General features: G+C 36.2%; 1 protein-coding gene across 1 annotated transcript in view; it reads right to left on the bottom strand.

Annotated features, from left to right (window-relative positions):
- The window catches only part of LOC148939167 (lachesin-like), a 336,515-nt gene that overhangs the window by 38,033 nt on the left and 277,697 nt on the right, over positions 1 to 20,785 (bottom strand). Inside the window, exons 3-4 of the mRNA XM_089106648.1 lie at positions 12,828 to 12,934; positions 10,471 to 10,656 (exon numbers count right to left, since the gene is read on the bottom strand). Of these exons, the coding sequence (XP_088962774.1) occupies positions 10,471 to 10,656; positions 12,828 to 12,934 (293 nt within the window). The remainder of the gene's footprint in view (positions 1 to 10,470; positions 10,657 to 12,827; positions 12,935 to 20,785) is intronic.

The following is a 20,785-nucleotide window of genomic DNA, read 5'->3' as shown; positions in this document are numbered from 1 at the left end:
AAGTAACTTAGAGAGCACTGTTGCAGATAAGATTATTTATTTACAAAATTTTTTTATGGCTACAATATTAAATATGTGCTTGTAGATTCCAGTACGGTTATTGCTCTGAATCATTGTAAAATTTCAATTGTCATTCGATTTTGTGAATTCCAGGGCAAAAATACATAATAGGAATTAGTCTTATTTCTAACTTATTTGATTTTCCCTTTTGCATAATTAATATAAAAGACAAATCTGCCGTCTTAGATACCAACTTGGACACATACCAGAAATCCATTTGTGAAGATGGTATATACATCGCGTCCTATAAACTTATATTGCAATTGATTCTTGTATTTGGCATCCGATTGGAATTATTGAATTGCGTTCAAAAAAACACTTATTAAACCTATTGTAAAAAATTATTTGCTTATTTTGCCTCAGACTCAGCAAGCTGCAATTCATCCTTTTACGCATAGACAATTCTTGGAATATTTATCCATTAGTATAAGCTAACAATACTTTCGGATGGTTTGAGAGTTTCTATGGGTTTAAAAGTTTTTTTTCTGTTTTTTTTTGTTGAAACACGCTCAATAGGGTACAATAGTTACGCTTATTTACTAAATTATTACAATTAATTTGCAATAGCTGCAATAATGTTGCCCTCGGAGATAGTCTTGTGGAAATAGTGAAAATACATACAGTGAACAATCCATAATTGCTCAAAGAGTTTTCCAACTAAGAAAAGAAGAAATATATGGTGAAGAAGAGAGAAGAGGACATCTAAGAGAAGAAGAGAGATAGTTGGCCTACAATTTCGTTTTAAAAAGTGTGCGTTAGTCCAATTAATTTGTTTTTGTGACGTCTTTTTAAGCCAATTAGATTATTCCAATCTCGAAATGTTATCTCTACATTATTATGACGCATATTATATTCACTAATTTTTTAACATATGAAATTCTTACACAATAAAATAAGCACAAAACTTGACTGGTTATTGTGCATGAAATTTTAAACCACAAAAGAACAAACAGTTCTTGAGTCGCAGCAATTTTTGTAAGTAGAACCTCTATTTCTCTATGTTTGTTAACACAGAGAACACAAATTCCCAAAATAAAATGTTAAATATACATAAATAAGTGAATGAAAAAAAGCGTAGTTTTTACAAAGAGGCATAAGGCTGTATGTTTAAAGTCCATATTTTTATAATTAAAATGATAAAAATGTCAATTAATTGACCCAAGCCATATCCAGGGGTGGGCAGATAGGGTTGCAATGTTTGAACGCACACAACCCAAAATTTTTCCGACTCTTCAAAAAGTAAAAAAAAACTAATATAAACAAATTTTAGAGACGTTTTGTAAAGATTTTTGTAACATCCCTCCTCCCTCACCCCCCTCCGAAAATTATGCATACGGCCTTGACTAAGACTATCTAAAATAAATAGAAGTAACTATGAGCATCTGAAAAAAATCGCTAAAATAAACTACTAAATAATAGTTAATAATAATATAATAATAACAGTTAATAATAATAGTCCATCAAATAAATTAAATAGACAAAAATAAGTCAACCAAAAGAAAGCACAGAAACGATAAAAATTCTTGTTTGTATCGTTGTAATGTTTTTGCTTACAATGAATATTGGAAATCATTATGAACATTTAAAAAATACAGCCTACTTCTAGGTTACTATATTTAGTCACAACTATTTTCGGTACTTGTTAAATATTCTGAAAACATTCAAGAAGTGAAGTTTATGTTAATCATAATGAAATACATCAAAATATGATGAAAATATAATACTTTATAAATAAAATTATGGACACTGCAGAAGAAAATTATGGAAAGCAGGTCGCCCAGAACGCATTATGTTAAATATCTAACCACCACTATATATTAAATATTTAACTGAATAAACTTGTTAAGTAATTTCTCTCGCTCAAGCTAAGCTTATCACCGAATGTGGAAGACAAATTGGTTTTTCTCCGATTACAGAGATCAAACTTATTGAGTGTTTTCGGGATATTTAACATGTACCCATGTCTTTTGGAATCGACAGACCATTTATCTTTGTGAACAAAAAGCGTTATCAAATTTAACTTATAAGTTTGACGTATTTATTTCCATGGTTCAGCGTTGCAATATTGACAAGAATGTGTTACCGCCCTAAAAAGGTGATGATTTTGAAACAACCCAAAAGAGAAATGTTGGAAAACTTTTAAAAAATTCATTCAGTGCAATTCATTCAGACTTTCGTCTGAATGAATTGCACCGTCTCACCTAATTTTATTTATCAGTCTTGGTTGAACTTCGTTGAAGTTATGATACTAGGGCTGTTTGTTTTCTTATTAATCTTTTAATTTTATTGGTCATATTTTGATGTAAGTTTCTCTTTTATATTTTCGTCTGTGTCATGCATTCCACTGTCTTATAAAAAAAATCCCTATTGCTGTGCTTGTATTTTGTTGTCTATGATGTCTAGTTTATTAGGTTTGCTGTAGCCTGGTCGAGGATCCTTCGGGTGAAAAATTCATATTCAAATCTATTGCTGAGAACCCCTACTGCCTTTGTAGCTTTTTAAGGGTTATCATTTAATAGACTTGTTTGATAGCGCAATTTTTTATTAGTTTGGCAACGGTAAGCTTAGAAATTTGAAATTTTTCCAGCACGAGGTCGTTAAAGGACGACTAATATTTTTTTCCAGATGCATACGAAAATTTTTGAGCAACGAACTTTTTTTCTGAAGATTTGATGTATCGTTTGATTATAGCAACGAACTTTGATTTTGAGCAACGAACTTTTTTTCTGAAGATTTGATGTATCGTTTGATTATAAAATTGTATTACATTCTTTCCCCGACATTTAAGAAAAAAAAAAGCTGTTTTGAGATAAAAATTACAATTATTCCAACGGTATCAATCGAAAACATCAGTGTTAGCGTTATGGGTCTTGAAGGGGTCTCACACCCTACAATGGTCTATAAATTTATCATAGGGTGTCCTCTTGACCCTATAAGTCTTAGCACTGAAAAAGACATTGAGTAAATACCAATTTGAGGAGATATAAATAGATTTGAAGGAAATCTAGGTGATCTTGTTTAGGAGGAGACTAAACTAAGGGAAGGATACAGGTTCATCATAAAATACAATAAAGTACATGTTCGAACGTTTTCTTTATAATAGAGACAAGACCTCATCCCTCCTACCATGCTAGTCCCAGAAAAAAAATTTTTTCATCAAACTTACTGTATTATTCATAATCTGGACACGAAACAATTGGGCGATCCCATTTTTCATTTTGGGAATATCTAAAGACAGATGTGAAATTAAACAGTTTCCCAAAGAAAAATACAAACCTAATCCAATTGACTGAATTCCTAATAACAAGGGAGAATAAAAAAGTAGTTCCTTACTAATAAAAGGTCAGTTTGTTACTAATTAATGGTCACTCCATTAGTACGTTACAACTATCTATAAAGTAATTCTAAAAAATTTCAGGTCGTTGCTGACCATACCTAGGGGTTTTAATTGAAACAGAATCTTGACCAGACTTGGATTATTTTGTATGCATGAAAAGAACGATGTGGGGCTTCGAAATTATCTAGTATCGTCCTTGAGGTGAGCGAAAAAGATTTTTTTATAATTTTAAAGTAAATTATAAAGTATAATGCTCATTTGGCTCAGGAATATAAGCAGGAAGGGACAGCAGCGGATCCAGGATTTTAGGAAAGGGGGGACAACTCGTTGCGAAAAATTCCCATTCCAAATTAAGTCTAACATACCTTACTGATATTGAAAACTGCATGCCTCTGCTTCTATCCGTCATTTAGCTCTCGGTTCTGTAAAGCTATCCACAAAACTACATTTATAGAAACACTATCCATATTATATAACAAATTCTCACCTCCTATTTCCACTATTAGTAAATCTATCAATAACAATTTCTATACTTATGACAATATCCCGAGGAACATGAGGAAGGGCAAGTCCGGTGCCCTTCATTTCTTATATAAATGACTCCGTCATTTTATTTCTTAGCCACGTTTTCAATCTTCTTAAGGTAGAAAAATTTTTTTCAACAGATATCACACTGATAGGTAAAGTCATGAGAATCTGCAAGAGCGCTGAAATATTCGGGAAAATATCAGCACCACAGTTCTGTTTCTGTAAAGCTTCCACTAGTGTTCCAGGTATTCTACCTGTGCCTGCACTGCTTTATCTCAGACGAAGCTACCGAGTTGCCACTTTATTTACCTCGTCAAATGTGTTTTTAAACTCGCTTTCACTCCCCAGACGCTTGACTTGCAGCTGGGTAAGAAGGTCCTTAACATAGTTTGCTGCAGACGCGAGGTCTAAGCTCTTCTTATGAAATAGCCGACTGAGCGGTAAATGGTAATGGAGTAAATGGTTACTGCCAGGTCGGAGGATGTGACAGCAGTCAACAAGGATTTTGCTTGTGCTCCAATTGTGCATTCTGCCTTGCCACTGATGATCTCAAGAGCTTACACTATCTTAGGGAGCTCTACCACAAACTGTATTAAGTAGTCATGCCTTTCGATCCAGTGCGTTTCACACATGCCAGTTAGCCGTGCTTTCATTACTATAATTAAAATAGTTAGGCTTTGCGGAAGCACCAAAAAAGCAACTATTTCATTTAACTCCGCCTGTCACCGGCTTCATTGACGTGACAGCCTGTCCCAAGCCGGGATGAAGGAGGAGGGTTGGGCGACAGGTTTGCTACCTTTCCTTGTAAAAAACACCCGGCAACGGAAACGTCGACAATAGCCTCGGATGAATCATCTTCTTCCCCAGCGCGCCCCCCAACACGATTCTTGACTGCGAAAAAAATAACGAAAATTGTATTCTGGAACGTGAGAACTATGAGTCAGTTATCAAAGACCGAGCAAGTTCTCAGAGAGATGAAACAGTACAAAATCGACATACTGGCCCTAAGTGAAATTCGGTGGAAAGTTATTGGCCATGAGAACCTAGAGGATCGATATGTGTTAGTCTACAGTGGTGGTGACACCCATCATAGATCAAAGCTAGGAATACTGATGTCCCCCGAAGCTCATAGATCTGTTCTCAAATGGACACCTGTGAATGACGAGATGACGTGAATGACGTTAGCTTGATTTGTTACAGAGCACACCAGGTTCTCAGTGATCGTGTGCTATGCGCCTACAAATGAGGTGGATGAGGTTGCCCAGGACATTTTTTTACGAAACATTACAGGCTGTTGCTAAAGAAATCCCCAAGCATGATGTACTGTGTGTTCTTGGTGACTTAAATGCAAAAGTGCGAAGTGATCGTCAGTATTGTCCTGAAGTTCTAGGTCAGCATGGACTTGCTGAAATAAATGAAAATGGCGCGTTACTAGTAGACTATGCACTAAGTAATGACCTTGTCGTTGCCGGAACTTTTTTCGACCACAAAACAGTACATAAGTACACGTGGACGTCACCAGACGGCTCAACTCGGAATCAGATAGACCATTTTCTGATCTCCCGCAAGTGGCGCACAAGCCTTTTAGATGAACGTGGGTACAGAGGAGCTGACGCACAGGCCAATCATACGCTTATGGTCACTCACGTGCAGATCAAACTTCGTGCCCCTGAGAAACCCAGTTCAAACCTGAAGAAACCTTACGATACGGATAAACTACATGACCGTAAGGTTCGCAGAAAGTTTTTTTTAACTCTACAAAATAAGTTTGATGCTCTAGCAGTGGAAGCCAGCGTACCAGAAGGCATTGAAATGAAGTGGGACACCGTAAAAAGTGGATGCACTACGGTCGTTGAAGAAAAGCTGGGGTTCAGAAAGAAACCAAAGGAAAGGTGGATCTCCCACATCACCTGGAAGTTTATTGATGAGCGTAAGGTACCTAAGCAGACCTCACTGACTGCTGCAACATGGCGTGCAATGTCAGCTTCACAGCTTCTTTACAAGGAGAAGGACAAAGAAATTAAAAGAGTACTAGGAAGGATAAAAGACTTTTCCTCGAAAATAAAGCCGCGCTAGCAGAGGAAGCTGCTAAAAAGGGTGATTCTAAAACTGTTTACCGGCTGACTAATGAGATTGTCGGGAAAGAGAGCAGCAGAATGCAGAGAGGGAAAACATGCCTCTCTGTGTGGATCGCCCTTTTCACTAATACATTGAATATAGGGAAGGTTCCACGTGAATGGACCGAGAGGATATTGGTGAGAATCATCAAAAAGGGAGACACAATGGTGTGCGATAATTGGAGAGGTATCAACCTTGTGTCAGTACCGTGTAAACTATTGGCTTCCATTATATTGTACCGGATACGAGAGGCACATCTGCGAGAAGAGCAGCATGGTCTTAGAACCGGCAGGTCGTGCTCTGACTTGATATTTGTACTGAGAACGCTTGTCGAGGAATCAAAAGAGTGGAACAACAACTTATATCTACTATTTATTGACTTCGAAAATGCGTTTGACTCAGTTGACCGAGAATGCTTGTGGAGAGTCCTTAAATATTATGGGGTCCCAGAAAAACTAGTGAGCATGATAATATCCCTGTACGAGGAGACCGAGTACTGCGTTATGACTGAGAATGCCACAACCAGATTTTTCAAGATAATCGCTGGTGTGCGTCAGGGACGTATACTTTCCCCATTTCCTTTTATAATTTTATTGGACTACATGTTAAGCTAAAACTTTGGATATGGCGTAAAAGTAAGCAGCAAACAACTCTGTGATTTAGATTTCGCGGATGACGTGGTCTTGCTAGAAGATTCTAAACAGAGGTTGCAGCAGCTACTTGACGTAATTCCATAAAATTCAGAAAACTGTCGGGCTAAGCATAAGCGTTGACAAATCAAAGACCATGTCCATCACAAGCTCGCCGCTTGTTCTGCATCACTAGAATACAAGTCTAGAACAAGTGAAGGACTTCAAATACCTGGGTAGCTGGATCGATTGTGATGGTGAAATAATGACCGAGATTAAACGCAGAATTGGTCAGTCAACGGGAGCTTTCAATAGACCTAAGCCCATTTGGAGAAGTAGCAAATATTCCTTGTGACTGAAGCTACGTCTCTTGTTTGCCAATGTGCTCCCTGCTTTGCTCTATGTTATAGAATGCTGGAAGATGAATCAGTAATTCGAAAGGGAAATTGTTGCAATTTAAAATATGTGCCTGAGGAGAATTTTAAACATAAGTTGGCAACAGAGAATCAGTAACTTTGAAATCAGGAATAGAACGGGTCAGCCTCTCGTTACTGCTGTACTGAGGAAGAAGAGATGGTCATATTTAGACCTTGTACTCCGCATGAAAGAAGGCTGCCTTCCTCGGACAGCGTACGACTGGAAACCAGGCGGCAGAAGAAGACGAGGTCGTCCAAAGAACACTTTGCGGTGAACTTTTGATCGAGATCTGAGGACGGCTGAGACCTCGTTAATACCTGAATGGGAAGATGTCACGGCTGCAGCATTGCTTCAGGACGAGTGGAGAGGTTTCGGTGACACCCTATGCGCCACCAATGGCTCAGGAGGAACTAAGTTCTAAGTAAGTAAGTTCATTTATTACTCCGATGGAGTTTCTAACATTCTGGACAGAAGAAGTTTTTGACATGGAAAGATTAAGAGCATGGTTGAAACAAGGGCAACGAAGGGCATTCTTTGCTACCTTTTGAACTTCTTTTACAGCTCTGTCCGTTCTGAAACCATCATAGCACATCCATTAGTGCCTATGCCCGCACAATTTTCCAAGTCTAGCCCAAGAGATCGAAGAAAATCCAACACAACATTTCCAAGCGTTTTCCCCTTTAATAGTCTGTTCGAAGTTTCCGATGCTGTCTGAGTAACATGTTTCGTGCAGGTCTAAGAAAACCAACAAAATCTTCAAGTCTTGTGCAATTGTAATTGTAGCAAAAGGCAATACTCAATTGTGACTTGTGCAACACATCCGTTGTTTTATCAACAACCACACTGTAGAACTTGGCAGAATGAACTCGTGCAAGAATTTCTTTAAGAGTCTTTTTGGCACAACATTCAATAAATTCATTTTGTGATGTTTTGCTTATATAAGTAGCATTTGCACCTGAGCTTTTCAAATATTGTTTTAAAGTGAGGTTGCCACTATTTACACGGTACCTTTAAAGTTATCAAAAGTTCTCTTCGTTTGTAAATGTGTCCTTTTCTGCCAATAATTCTTCATCATCCCCATGGCCACGAAGAGCAATGTTCTGTCGACCAAAAAAATCAATTGATTCTGCAATTGGCTTCAATCTCGCTCTGTTTTTCTGCAATTGGTGACTACGTTGTTCGTTTACAAGGCTTAAAATGTTCGTTTCAGGGTTATCAGATTTTAGAAGGAAAAGCTTGCGTGCATCAACTGAATCGCAGTGATACAGATAATTTCATGAGACACCAAGTCACTGTCTTTCTGAAAAGTCACGAGGGGCTTCTTTTACCAACTTTTACAATTGATAGGAGCCTCCAACCCCTCGAACATTAAACAAAACACAATATTTACAGAATAGGCCCCTCATCTTTACAGAATAGGCCCCGTCAATATTGCTATATTGACGAGAAACTGTAGTTTTAACACAAGAAGGAGCGATTCTGCTAGTTCTGTTTTTTTCGTAAGTTTGTCTTTCTTCTTTTTCTTAGAAGTTGTTATATTTTTATTATTGTAGTTCTTCATTTTTATTTTCTTTTTAATTTTTTCACTTCGTAGTTGCACATTTTTTGTATTCACTGAATTTTCAATTTTATTATACTTGTATATATTCAATTCAATTCAATTTATTCGAATAAAAACATAACACAAACATCAATAACAATAAAGATCCTAGAAAAGAACTTGTTAAGGACCAAAAAAAGAAAAAATTAAAGTATCACTGAAAAAAAAGATAGAAGAATAAAACATGGGTAATTAAAGCAAATTTAAGATTAAGAAGTGGTGGAAACAGTCAACCTGTCAGCTTCAAAACAATCCATTTATCATAAGTTGTGCAATAGCAGTGCCTAAGTAAAGAGTGAAGTAGGCCCTATGTATTGTCTCTTTACTTTTTTTTGCCAAGGCACTTCGTATGGAAGGAGTTGTCGTAATACCTTCAGATGGAGCTCATTTGATTGGAAATTGAAAGTTCTAGCAGCCCATGTGGCTTCTAAGAACCAGAACTCAATTTGCTCTTTACTGAAAAATATATATTTCAAACGTTTTCTCTTTTAATTACAAAAGAGGGATTTATTTAATGAACTATGGATTTATTCAATAAATCGAAGCCTATAAAGACTTTCATGAATTAATATCAATATATATTTAACTCTCAAACCACATTTTTATATTATTTTCAGTAATCTTGGGTATGAGGGTAATATTATTTTCTTGTTTTTTGATGTTTTGAATAAATTTTTTTTATCAAAACAAAAATTGTTTTCAGTAAAGGGCAAGTTGCGCTCGGGTCTTTAGAAGGCATAGGGCTCTACTCCTCTCTGTGGCAGTCTCCGTTCGTTTTGCTTGGTTGTTTATTGTACTAATAGTGATGTATGGTAGTTTTACGCTTGAAAAATTATTGAATTTATTTCTGCTCATGTTTCGTTTAGTGTAGCTCTACTTTTTTGTGAAAACTTCTTTGGTGGAAATAGTCTAAAATAAATATAAAAGTTAGTAGTCGGTCCCTGATTCACAATAAAGCTAATTGGAAAAGGAGGGACAGTAACGAAGAATACTTGTTTGTCAAGTGGGGCTAAGGAGGATGAATTTGACCTTTTCCTTCACTGTCAGTAAAGGACAAGGCCGTACCCAGAGGGGGGGGGGCTTGAACCCCTCCCGAAATGTTTTTTGACTCGTAAAAACGTAACAAAATGAATATAAAAAATTTTTTATGCGTTTCTTAGGTTGTTTTTGTGTACCCCCCCCCCCGAAAAAAAATCTTTGAGTAAAACACCCTCCGAAAAAAAAATCCTTGGTACAGCCTTGGTAAAGGCATTATTATTTTCTCCCTTGGAATGCAGAGGAAATATTTCTTGTTATTCACAGGCTAACAAAGATACAAAATTCTAGCACTTAATAGCTAAACTGATTTTGCATTGAAATAGTGTCTTAGAATTTGGTATTTTACGTTATCCTATCTAGACCTGGGAGCCAGTCCTATTGGTAAAAAATCTCAAAGACACGATGTAGCAGTTAGCAAGAAAAAACCGTAGAATTAAGTGCGAAAGAAGTACCAAAGAGGATGGAGGGAACTTCCTCTAGGGGGCATTTTTTAGTTACATTTATATTTGCTCACCACCAAGGGGTTGAACCCCTTCTTCTCGATTTGGATAGGATTTTGATGCGTACTAATATGCCCAGCGAAAGGAAAAACACAAATAGATTGCCATAGAACTTTTTTCAAATAATCACCAGCCAAAATGAAATCACTAGGCAAGAAAATAAATCACTAGAAGCCCTGATAAATCATTAAGGTTGGCAACTGTTTCTGTAGGCAAATAAAATTATAAAAAAAGCGAACTAACCTGATATTTCATAGGGTCGGTATTAATTTGGCACATGTATGCTCCCGCGTCATCAGTATGTACATCATCTAAATGCAAATTCCACAGTGTATGTCCGTTATGTGAAACAGTTACACGCTGGTTATGGGTTATTACGTGGGTATGGATCGCTTGTATGGCCTTAGTGTCAGCTTTGACCCAGCCAACCTTTAACCAAAAATAAATATTTAAGCAGCTAGCTGCACAGCATATTGGATGACGTGCATAAAAAAAGAAAACGGTAGCGTTTACTCTTTCGAGGATCACAGAAAACTTGCCTTCAGCTTGCGATAAAAAAATAGCTTCAAGGAAATCGCAACTCATTTCCCCGACCGGCAACAAAACAGGGTAGACTTACACAAACTACGAATAAAAATAATCGAACTACTATACTGGTGTTACTCGATGAAATACTCTATTGGTGTCAGGATTCAGGTATCCGTTGCAGAATGTCATAGGATTGTTTTAACAGCTTAAGATTATTGAACGGTTGAGATTTACTGATATAGGTCATTATATAAGCAGATATCAAGCAGAAATTTGCTCGTTCTCAATGGAAGGTAAATACATAAAATTTATCAAATTGATATGATTCAAGTTTCCATAAACAATCCTCGAAGTGTTTTGGAGGGGGGGAAGGGTAACTTCACGTATCCCATTATCTTCGGTGCGTCAATATAATATTAGTGTAGATTTAGTATCAGCTTGACTGAACCTGCCTGAAATTCAAAATTAGTAGAAGATTTCAAGTAGGAGATAAGACAGCTTTTGTGTCCATGAATTTGAATTTCCAACGTCCAGGTCTAACCTTAGCTATGTGTTGATTCTGAGTTCTACCTCCATGGACCCTGCGTGTAAGAAACAATCCAGTATGATTTCATTTGTTTGAAGACCTGAGATGTTATGCGCAGACTTTGTCTTAGGATCACCATGTCATCTTTCTCATTGAGCTTTTCACTGATTAAATAAAAAAAAAAGTTTTTTCAGCAGTGTAGTAAAGAGAAACATTAAACTTTAAGCGAACAGAAGTTATTCCGAATATGTGTGGGTTGCTCCCTCCTCAGCCTCCTCTCGCTCCTTATGCTAAAGTTTGTAGTGCTTAAAAAATCCTCTTATTTCAATTCAACGTACTTTGTGTGTCAGCAGTCATTTAAAAAAATTGGGACAAAAAGTCAAACTTAGCGCAAAGAGCTAGTGATTGACGATGGGGCATAACTCATCACATACGGAATCATTTCCATTGGCTTTAAGTTTGGATTTTTCTTCTTACTTTAAGTTGGAAAACTTTTTTGTGTTGAATTTCTGATCATTTTACAAATCGTAGCCAGGCCTAACCAAAATATGATGTGGGGTGCTGGCCCCCTAAACCCCCTTTTTTGCTGATAATTTCTTATATATCAATGAAAATAAATTATTAAATTGATTGGTGGCGTTCCGCTCTCCATTTTTGCCGTTTGAGAATTAAAACGTAATATTGTAGTTATGATTTTTGGCAAAATTTTGAATATTTAGTCAAAGTTTCCGATGAATAGTAGTTTTGTTGAATAAGTCCTTAATTTTTTTTTTCTACTGAATTTTGGGTGGACAGAAAGGGGTATTATTGTTCATATAGATAGAAATTCTACTTGACTTTTGATCTTCTACATAGCTGAAGCCGTCATTACCTCTACAAGGGTCCTCTGGGTACAAGGGTGTACGGGGTCCTCTGATGTTTAAATACGGTATATTGTATACATATGTTTTGTATACAATTTCTTATACACATATGTTATATACATACTTTGAAACATCACATACAAACAGGAGAAGGAAAATACTACATTTAAAGTCGCTGAAAACCAAACATCTTAAAGCCCTGGCCATCCGCTCCCCTTCCCCAAAAGTATTCCTGGCAAGGCTCATGATGCCCCTCCCCTTTTTGCCTCTGGTGCATTTCTATTGGGGGAGGGAAAGATGTGTCTGCATCTGGAAAGTTGAGGGTCATGCCCCCCCCCCATACAACGCCCCTGTCCTTGTTCTTTGACATAATTATGTATGGTGTTGTTTTGTTGTCGTCCTTTCTGTTTTTTCTCCTCTCCTTTTTCTTGTCCTTCTGTTTGATTTTAGTGATATTATTTATTGTAATGTTTAGCATCCCACTTTCACAGGCCAAAGAAAATTTTTGTGGGTCTAAGGCTTTGTATTTTTTTTCTCTGTTTTCTTTAATTAAATAGTTTGATTGAATTCACCAAATTTTTGACTAAACAAAACTCAAATCCTCGAGCAAAGATGTTTTAACGTTTTGTTGTAAAATATGATTATTTATTCCAATTGAAATAAAAACGACAGAATGAACTTACTCTGTATCCTCCCAAGTTTGCAACATGGCAAGAAAACGTAGCTTCTCGACCTCTAACAGCTGTTCTATTTTCCAGGAGATTTGTAAACTTTGGCGTGAAACTACTTCCTAGAAAAACACGAATAAAAAAAAATCAAGGCCTTATATTCCAAGCTGTTGAATTGTTTATTCAGAAAATTGCCTTGCCAGAAGTGATTATAGAGTAATTATAAAATATTTCTAAACAACTTATTAAGAGATCAATTCAACAGACTGAATAAAAAAAGCAAAACTTTCAATATGATAAGCTTTATGAACAAAAACAAAACGGATGTTTTTATTCCTTTCTTCCATTCTGAATGAATACAATTTCTAATAAAATTAGAGTGATTTTGTTCTTAACAGCATTAGAAGCGAATCGAACTCTAGAAGACTAATTGAAGAGATTGTAATAAAATAAAATCAATCTTGCAGCAGTGGCGTAGCTAGGGGGCATATGGGACAGCTATCTTCAGGTACAGCCTTTGAGGGGGCGTCACAATGGAGTTTATTTTAATAAGTGCTATAATATTACTTATTTTGTGCTAATAAGGAAGAGGGAGGATTCTACACTGTCCCTGGACACTGAAAACCCACCTCTGCATAGGAGCTCGTGTTTTTTTCTCCATTGTCCGTTATATTTACAGTTTTATCCTTCTATGTTTATCTTCTTATTAATTTATTGTTGATGAAGGTTCTTGGACATAAAATCAATTTTTTTATTGTTATTTTGCTAGTATAATAGCTTTTTATACGAAGTTATCTCCAGACAACAACATTGGCATAAATAAAAAAATAGGGTGGGAGGGAGATATGTTTTCCAATATCTAAGGGGCATATACGTTTGCTTCAATTTTTTTCAACGAAAATACCAAAATAGGTACCGAAAAGTGCTTTTCGAAATCTAGGGTGGCAAATAAAATCTGGGGGAGCTCGAACACCTTTATCCTTCCCTTCTGGTGGACGCTACTGATCAACATCATCCCTAAAGTCTTTAAAGAACCTGGACAAACAAAAATGATCTTCAGGCCCATTTTAATGTGCTAGAAAAAACAACCTCTCATATTATGATACCTCTCAACCTTGCATGATATGAAACCTCTCATATTATGTAAGTTCAAAATATAAGTGAAGCTAAACCCATAGGGTCCTAATAGATTCATGTCTGGTTCATACTTCAAAATGAAGAAGGAGATTATATATTCAAGATACTTTTTGCAATATCTATGACTACTGAATTTTAGTATTGAGTCTATAACAATTTTTTTTTTATTTCTGATTTCTCATTTCAAAAATCGACAACTGTTGGTCATTGTCAATTTTGACATTTTTATACAATATTGGTCACAATATTGGTCCCTTGGAGTTGATGTCTCTGGATTGAGTTGGATATTTATTTGAGTTGGTAAAATCATGCGCTACCCCCGGCCTAGCTTGTCATTTTGGGGATTATTAAGGTGGGCGACTGGATGTTTTTGGATTTTCTTTTTTTTGTGTGTGTGTTGGTACTTTTTTTCTCCCCTGTTCTTTCCCGGCCATGGAGCCTTATGGGGGAGGTTTTGTTGAAGTTGGTTTTGTTTAGGATTTTTACTCTTAAATAAAGAACTCAGAACTCGATCATTAAGTGGTTCATAAAGTTCAAAAATCAACGGTCTTTTCTATTACATCTAAATGTTTGTATTACCTCTAGATGGAAAAATGTTTTGAGCTAGCTTATTGTGGTAAATTTATGGGGTATCTCAGTTGAAACGCAATTGACCGCTACTTGAGAGGTCACTGGTTCATATCTGTGATGCCACCAGTTTTTTTTCCCGTGGTGGCACAAGGAATTGTTCTTTGTATGGAGATCTTTAGCCCAAGACTCGATCCCAGCTGTCACAGGGCTAACGCATGGAATCTTGTAGCAAAGATGTGCCTTGAATCAATAGATATATAAAACTTGTAAATATTTCAATTAAAAAATAAATCTTGAAAATTTGTTAGTTTTCGGTTCCTTATTGCATTGTGTACCAATGACGAATCCATGTGTGGAGCACGCGCTCCCATCTAACTTATTGGCGGGTTTGGTGTTGGGACGCTGTAACACTTTAAAGTTATTTTTTTAAGCTGGCTTTTAATATTTCAGTTGTAAATAAGTTTTTAATTGTTACGACTGTTTCTTTTTGCAAACAAGTTTGATACAAAGTTTCAGCTACTTTGTTTGGTCTCTGGTATATTTTACTGATGACAATTACCGCCTAAAAGTATTTAATTAAATTTAAATTTATCACGAGAATATATCCATATTGCCTCAAAAGCCAACTGGGAGGCAAAAATCTTCATTTCGTATTAAAAAGAAGGAGAAACTTATTCATAACTTCTTTAGGCGATCAAAATAATATTTAAGGATTGTGCTGTCAAAACAGGGCTGAAAAACATAATATTTAAACTTCTTTTTACTGTCGAAGATTTGATTTTAAGTTTTGCTGTTGCACAGAGGCGAAGAAATTTTATCATTACTTTTTTGGCTGTAATAAAATTTGGGTTTGCTTTTTGTGTAAAGCAGGGTGGTTTTTAGATCATTGTTCTTTTTTGGGGGATTTTTATAATAGAAAGTAAATGCATGAGAAGTGCAAACATTTTATTAATTTACATTTCAGATTTCGGTGGGCAAATGGTGGCCACTTTACTGCCTATTTTCATCTAATTAAAGCTCTGCGTTATATGACGTATCACCGCCTCTGCTCATCCTAAAGCAGTAAAATAAAGGCTAAACTCCAAAAATATTTGAACTTTAATAAAGGTTCGTATAAGTATACACTTAAAACCAAGTATATGAGTCGAAATACTCTTTCAAAGGTCAGAGTAATCATTTAAGAAAAATAGATTTTCAAAAAGTTGTTTATAAAAGAAGGCAAATAATTATGTGTTTATTTTTTTTTATCTAGCTGGTATATATTGGTCTCTGAAATCCCAGTATAAATCAGTGGAATGGTATCGATTTTTTTTCAAACACTTACCAATGAAATGTCGAAAAAAGTGGAAACTCACCACTTGAGTTCACCACGGAAAGGAAATGCAGCTAAAATATTACTTCAGAACTTCTTACCTTCTCAATATCAAGCAGTCACGAAATATAGCTATGTTTCAAACAGTTCGTGGTAACGAACGGCAAGTAAGGAGCGATGCGACTCATTAGTAACCGAAACTCTAAGAAACAGTTTTTATAACAATATTTACATCAAAAGAATCGAATTCTGATGCTTATTCAACATACGTAAAATTCACCAAATATTACCCGTAAAAAGTTACGAGCCCGAGAAAATATGCACAATTCTTGAAAAAAGGGGGAACACTCACAAAAAATCTAGTGATCTTAGGGAAAATGACACCATAAGATTCAGCATACCAGAGAACCCCACTGTACAGGTTTCAAGCTCCTATGTACTAACATATGAAATTTTGCATTTTTTGCCGGAAGAAAGATCACGGATGCCTGTTGTTTTTTCCAGGGGTGATCGAATCGAACAATTGATCGTAAAAGATCGGGAGAGGGCTCATTTGATTGGAAATCAAAATTTATAGTGCCATTTTTCCCCCTCCCACGCTCATCTTTTCCCCAAAGTCGCCCGATCAAAATTTTGAGATGACCATTTTTTTCAGTATAGTCAAAAATCTAATAACTACGTCTTTGAGGATGATAAAAACCCCCACAGTCCCCGGGGCTGCAAGATATGAATTTTGCTTACTGTTTGTATATAGTATTGATTATTGGGACGTATACACAAGTGTTTTAGGGGAGATTTTCTGGTGGAAGGGAGGGGGAGCTACGTGGGAGTATCTTTCTACGGAGGAATTTTTTTCTGGAGGAAAAAAATTTTCCATGGAGTGGGAGGTGGATTTCCCAGCATTATTTAGAAAACGATGAAAAATTAAATTTGTCTAAATCTATTAAATAGAAACTTGTCTAACAAGAGTTTTTTTCAACTGGAAGTAAGGAGCGACATTAAAACTTAAAACGAACAGAAATTATTCCGTATATGAGGGGGGTCACCCTCTCCTCAATAATTCGCTCTTTACGCTAAAGTTTGATTTGTTGTTCCAGTTATTTAAGAATGACTCGTAAATCACATAGGCCGTTTAATTAGAATAATAAACTCTTTTAAAAGTTCTAAAAAAACTTTAGCGTAAAGAACGAGGTATTGAGGAGAGAGTGACCCTTCTCATACACGTAATAGTTTTACGTAATACGTAATACGTATTACGTAATACGCAATACATATACGTAATACGCAATTCGTTTTAAGTTTTAATGTTGCTCCTTACTTTCAGTTGAAAGAATTTGTTTTTTTATTAAATATGTATAGGACTGCACTCATTTGTCACTTAATTGTATATACTCCTATATGTACAGCTGACAATTTTTATACTTATTTTGGTACATGTGCATCCTATCAAAGGCCGTTTAATTAGAATAATAAACTCTTTTAAGAATTCTAAAAAAAACTTTCAAACAGTTCGTAATAACGAACTGTAAGTAAGGAGCGATCCGGCTCAATGGTAACCGAAACTCTAGAAAACGGTATTTTGATACAAATAGATACATCAAAAGAATCAGATTTTAATGCTGATTTCAAATATATAACTTTCATCAAGTTTAGTGCTACCCATCAAAAGTTAGGCGCCTGAGAAAATTTGGCTGATTTTCGAATAAAAGGGGAAAGACCCCCTAAAAGTTATAGAACCTTAATGAAAATCACACCATCATATTCCGCATATCAGAAAACCCTACTGTTGAGGTTTCAAGCTCCTATCTACAAAAATGTGGAATATTGCATTTTTTGCCAGAAGAAAGATCACGGGTGCGTTTTTATTTGTTTGTTTGTTTGTTTTTTTTTTCCAGGGGTGATCGTATCGACCCATTTGTCCTATAATACCGTGGGAGGGCTCATTGGAATTGAAGTTAAAAGTTCCAGTGCCCTTTTTTAGTGACCAAAAAAATGGAGGGCAACTAGGCCCCCTCCCACGCTCATTTTTTCCCAAAGTCACCTGATCAAAATTTTGAGATAGCCATTTTGTTCCGCATGTTCGAAAATATTATAAGTATGTCGTTTTAAGTTTTAATGTCGCTCCTTACTTTCAGTTTAAAAAACTTGTTTTTTTTTATTTAATCGCGTAAAGAACGAGGTATTGAGGATAGAGTAACCCTTCGCATATACGTAATAGATTTACGTAATACGTACTACGTAATACGCAATACATATACGTAATACGCAATTCGTTTTAAGTTTTAATGTTGCTCCTTACTTTCAGTTGAAAGAACTTGTTTTTTTTTATTAAATATGTATAGGACTGCACTCATTTGTCACTTTATTGTATATACTGCTATATATATGCTACAGCTGACGATTTTTATACTTATTTTTGTACATGTGCATCCTATCATATTTCCGCGCTTAATTGTCTATAAATTAAAGTATTTTCCGGACAATGTTTTTACTTTTTGCCTAATTTGAACCGAAAATTTTTCTGTAAACGATAGAGAGCTTTTTATTTTTTTTGGCGGGTTGGTTTTTATAACTTACTGTTTTTTCTATCAATATTTTTACATCGTTTTAACTTCAACTGATTTATTAGAACTTTAATCCTCAACATATTTTAGACTAAATTTACGATCATTTCCACCACCTACCTACGGCGTATAATTGTTGAGGTTCCCTTTAAGTTACTGATATTTCTTTCTTCGCAAGTTTACCGGAACAACATATTATGATGCACCCTCTGCTAAGAAACATCCCGGATCCGCCCATATTGTGTACCTTTTTCGAAATTCAAAATAATGTTTTAAACTTTCATTTATATTTTAAGTTCTCATTTTTAGTTTCACGATGAATTGCAATCACTTTTTTTGGAATGTTTTTTGGAATTGTTTTTTGGAATCGCATGTACTGGTTACTAAGTAATTAGATGAAAAGAGCCTTTGTAGTTTCAGTTTCAACCTACTTTGGTGAGTCTGGCCTTAATACAGTCATTAATTGTGTTTCTATTGGGTAAAAAACATTTCTAGTGTGGGACAAAAATCCCTTTTTGCCACGATATTTTCACTCAACTGATTTTTGAGAAAATTCGGTGCCAAATTGAAAAGAATGTTGGTTAAGAATATTCTAATCTACTTTACAATAGACTTCTGAAATATCACATGCAGTATTCTGCCATATTTTGACAGTTAACTTTCAAATCAAACCTGAAAAGAATTGATTCATTCCACAAGCGTCCATTGAAATCTATTGAAAATGCATATGGCCATCTCTTTTTCTATTCATCTTTAGATGTGGACTGGGCCAGGGGCAAGGAGGCAATCGCCCCCTGGGCCGTTCGGTTTTTGGCCGCTTCGGGCCGGTCGTTTTTCTACGTACAAAAGTGCAGTCGACATAATTTTAAACAAAAAATCCGCTTGACAATTTCTTGGCTGTGTTATTATAAGCCTACGTAAAGATTTGACGTAGATACCAACATTTTACCCAAGGATGTTAGTTGATGGATGGCTATTTTCTGTTGACAGATGATCGGAAAGTGATTTTGAACCGAGAATAAGCATTCTGGCTTCAATGCCCGCTATATCTTAAAGAAGTCTTGAGAGCTTTACCTTACTTTGGCTGCTCGTGTTTCTGGGTGTTTTATGCTTATATTCCATTTTTTAGAACCATATCGAAGAAGCACACGACATCGTCCCAGTTTCGACAGAGGGTGAGCCAATATAGTCAAATACTGTGGAGCCTTCTGAACCAGTAGAGCCAATAGCTGAGGAATCTACACCGTATCTGAACCAAACTGTAAGTGGTGACTTAGACGTAAAGCTAGATGACGGTGAGCCACCTTTGCCAGTGAGCATGCCTGTATCCTACTCTTTACCGTCGAATTAGACACTATCTCATAAATTAAATTTCATGAGCTCACATCTGTTGCATCCATCACCATCTCAAATAGAAAAACACAGCTTCGACTTGGCTATGGCAACCAGGAGAGGCTTGAGCTTCTAACAATGCTTGAAATAAACCAAGGAAACTTCCTTAAAGTAATACCTATGCTTTCAAAATATGACGTCCCTCTCAAGGAGCATCTGGAAAAAGCAATATATGATAGCAGAAAAGGAAAATCGAACACGAATGCGATCAAAAAATTTGGAGACGTAGCTAAGGGTCAGGGCTCACTCGTCACTTTTCTTTCTAAGACGACGGTCAAGAAAGTGATAAGGAGCATTTTGAAACACATACGGAGAGCTATAGTGAACAAAATCGGCGAAAAAAGGTACAGCGTCCAAATGGACACAAATCAGGACGCTGGGGTTGTGGACCAGGCTTCTATCGTGCTAAGATATGTGAAAGAAGAAGAAATTCACGAACGGATCTTTGATATCCTACCTGCCCAAGACTCCAGTGGCAGGAGTATGAACGAACATGTACAAGTGAAGATCGAAGAGCATGGACCTCAGAGCGAAGCTATAGCTGGGGAATCGCTTGACGGTGCTTCTAACAGGAGGGGCGAATTTGACGGACTTCCTTTTCATATTAAAATCGCGTTCCAGATTCGGTTTATATCTCGTACTACAGTCACGTTATGAAACTTTGCGTCGTTGATTGTTGCGCTGAATCTCTTCGGCACCATGAACAGAATGTCATGTTTCTTTGCTGAGATACAAAAACAAATTAGCCTATGCCAACAGCAAGCAGAGAACAAAAAAAAGAACAGTCGAAGTTAAGAAGATTACAGAAAGTCGGCAAAAACCAGTTGGTGGTCAAAAGAAATGTCACTTGTATGGATGCTTTCCAGTGAGGATTGCCTGCACTTAGATGCAGTGCACGTTCTGTCCTCCGTGGAAAACAGCAGTTCTTTCCACTCAAAACTTCATCTGAATCCAATTGAGAAAACAAACAGTTGATTTTCGGCGTGTATTTCTCAGAT

The sequence above is a fragment of the Artemia sp. Qi Xiang Cuo genome, chromosome 21 (assembly GCF_049724085.1).
Source record: "Artemia sp. Qi Xiang Cuo chromosome 21, ASM4972408v1, whole genome shotgun sequence".
Classification (NCBI taxonomy): domain Eukaryota; kingdom Metazoa; phylum Arthropoda; class Branchiopoda; order Anostraca; family Artemiidae; genus Artemia; species Artemia sp. Qi Xiang Cuo.
The sequence above is the reverse complement of the archived record's forward strand: the minus strand, read 5'-3'. Positions and strand labels throughout refer to the sequence as shown.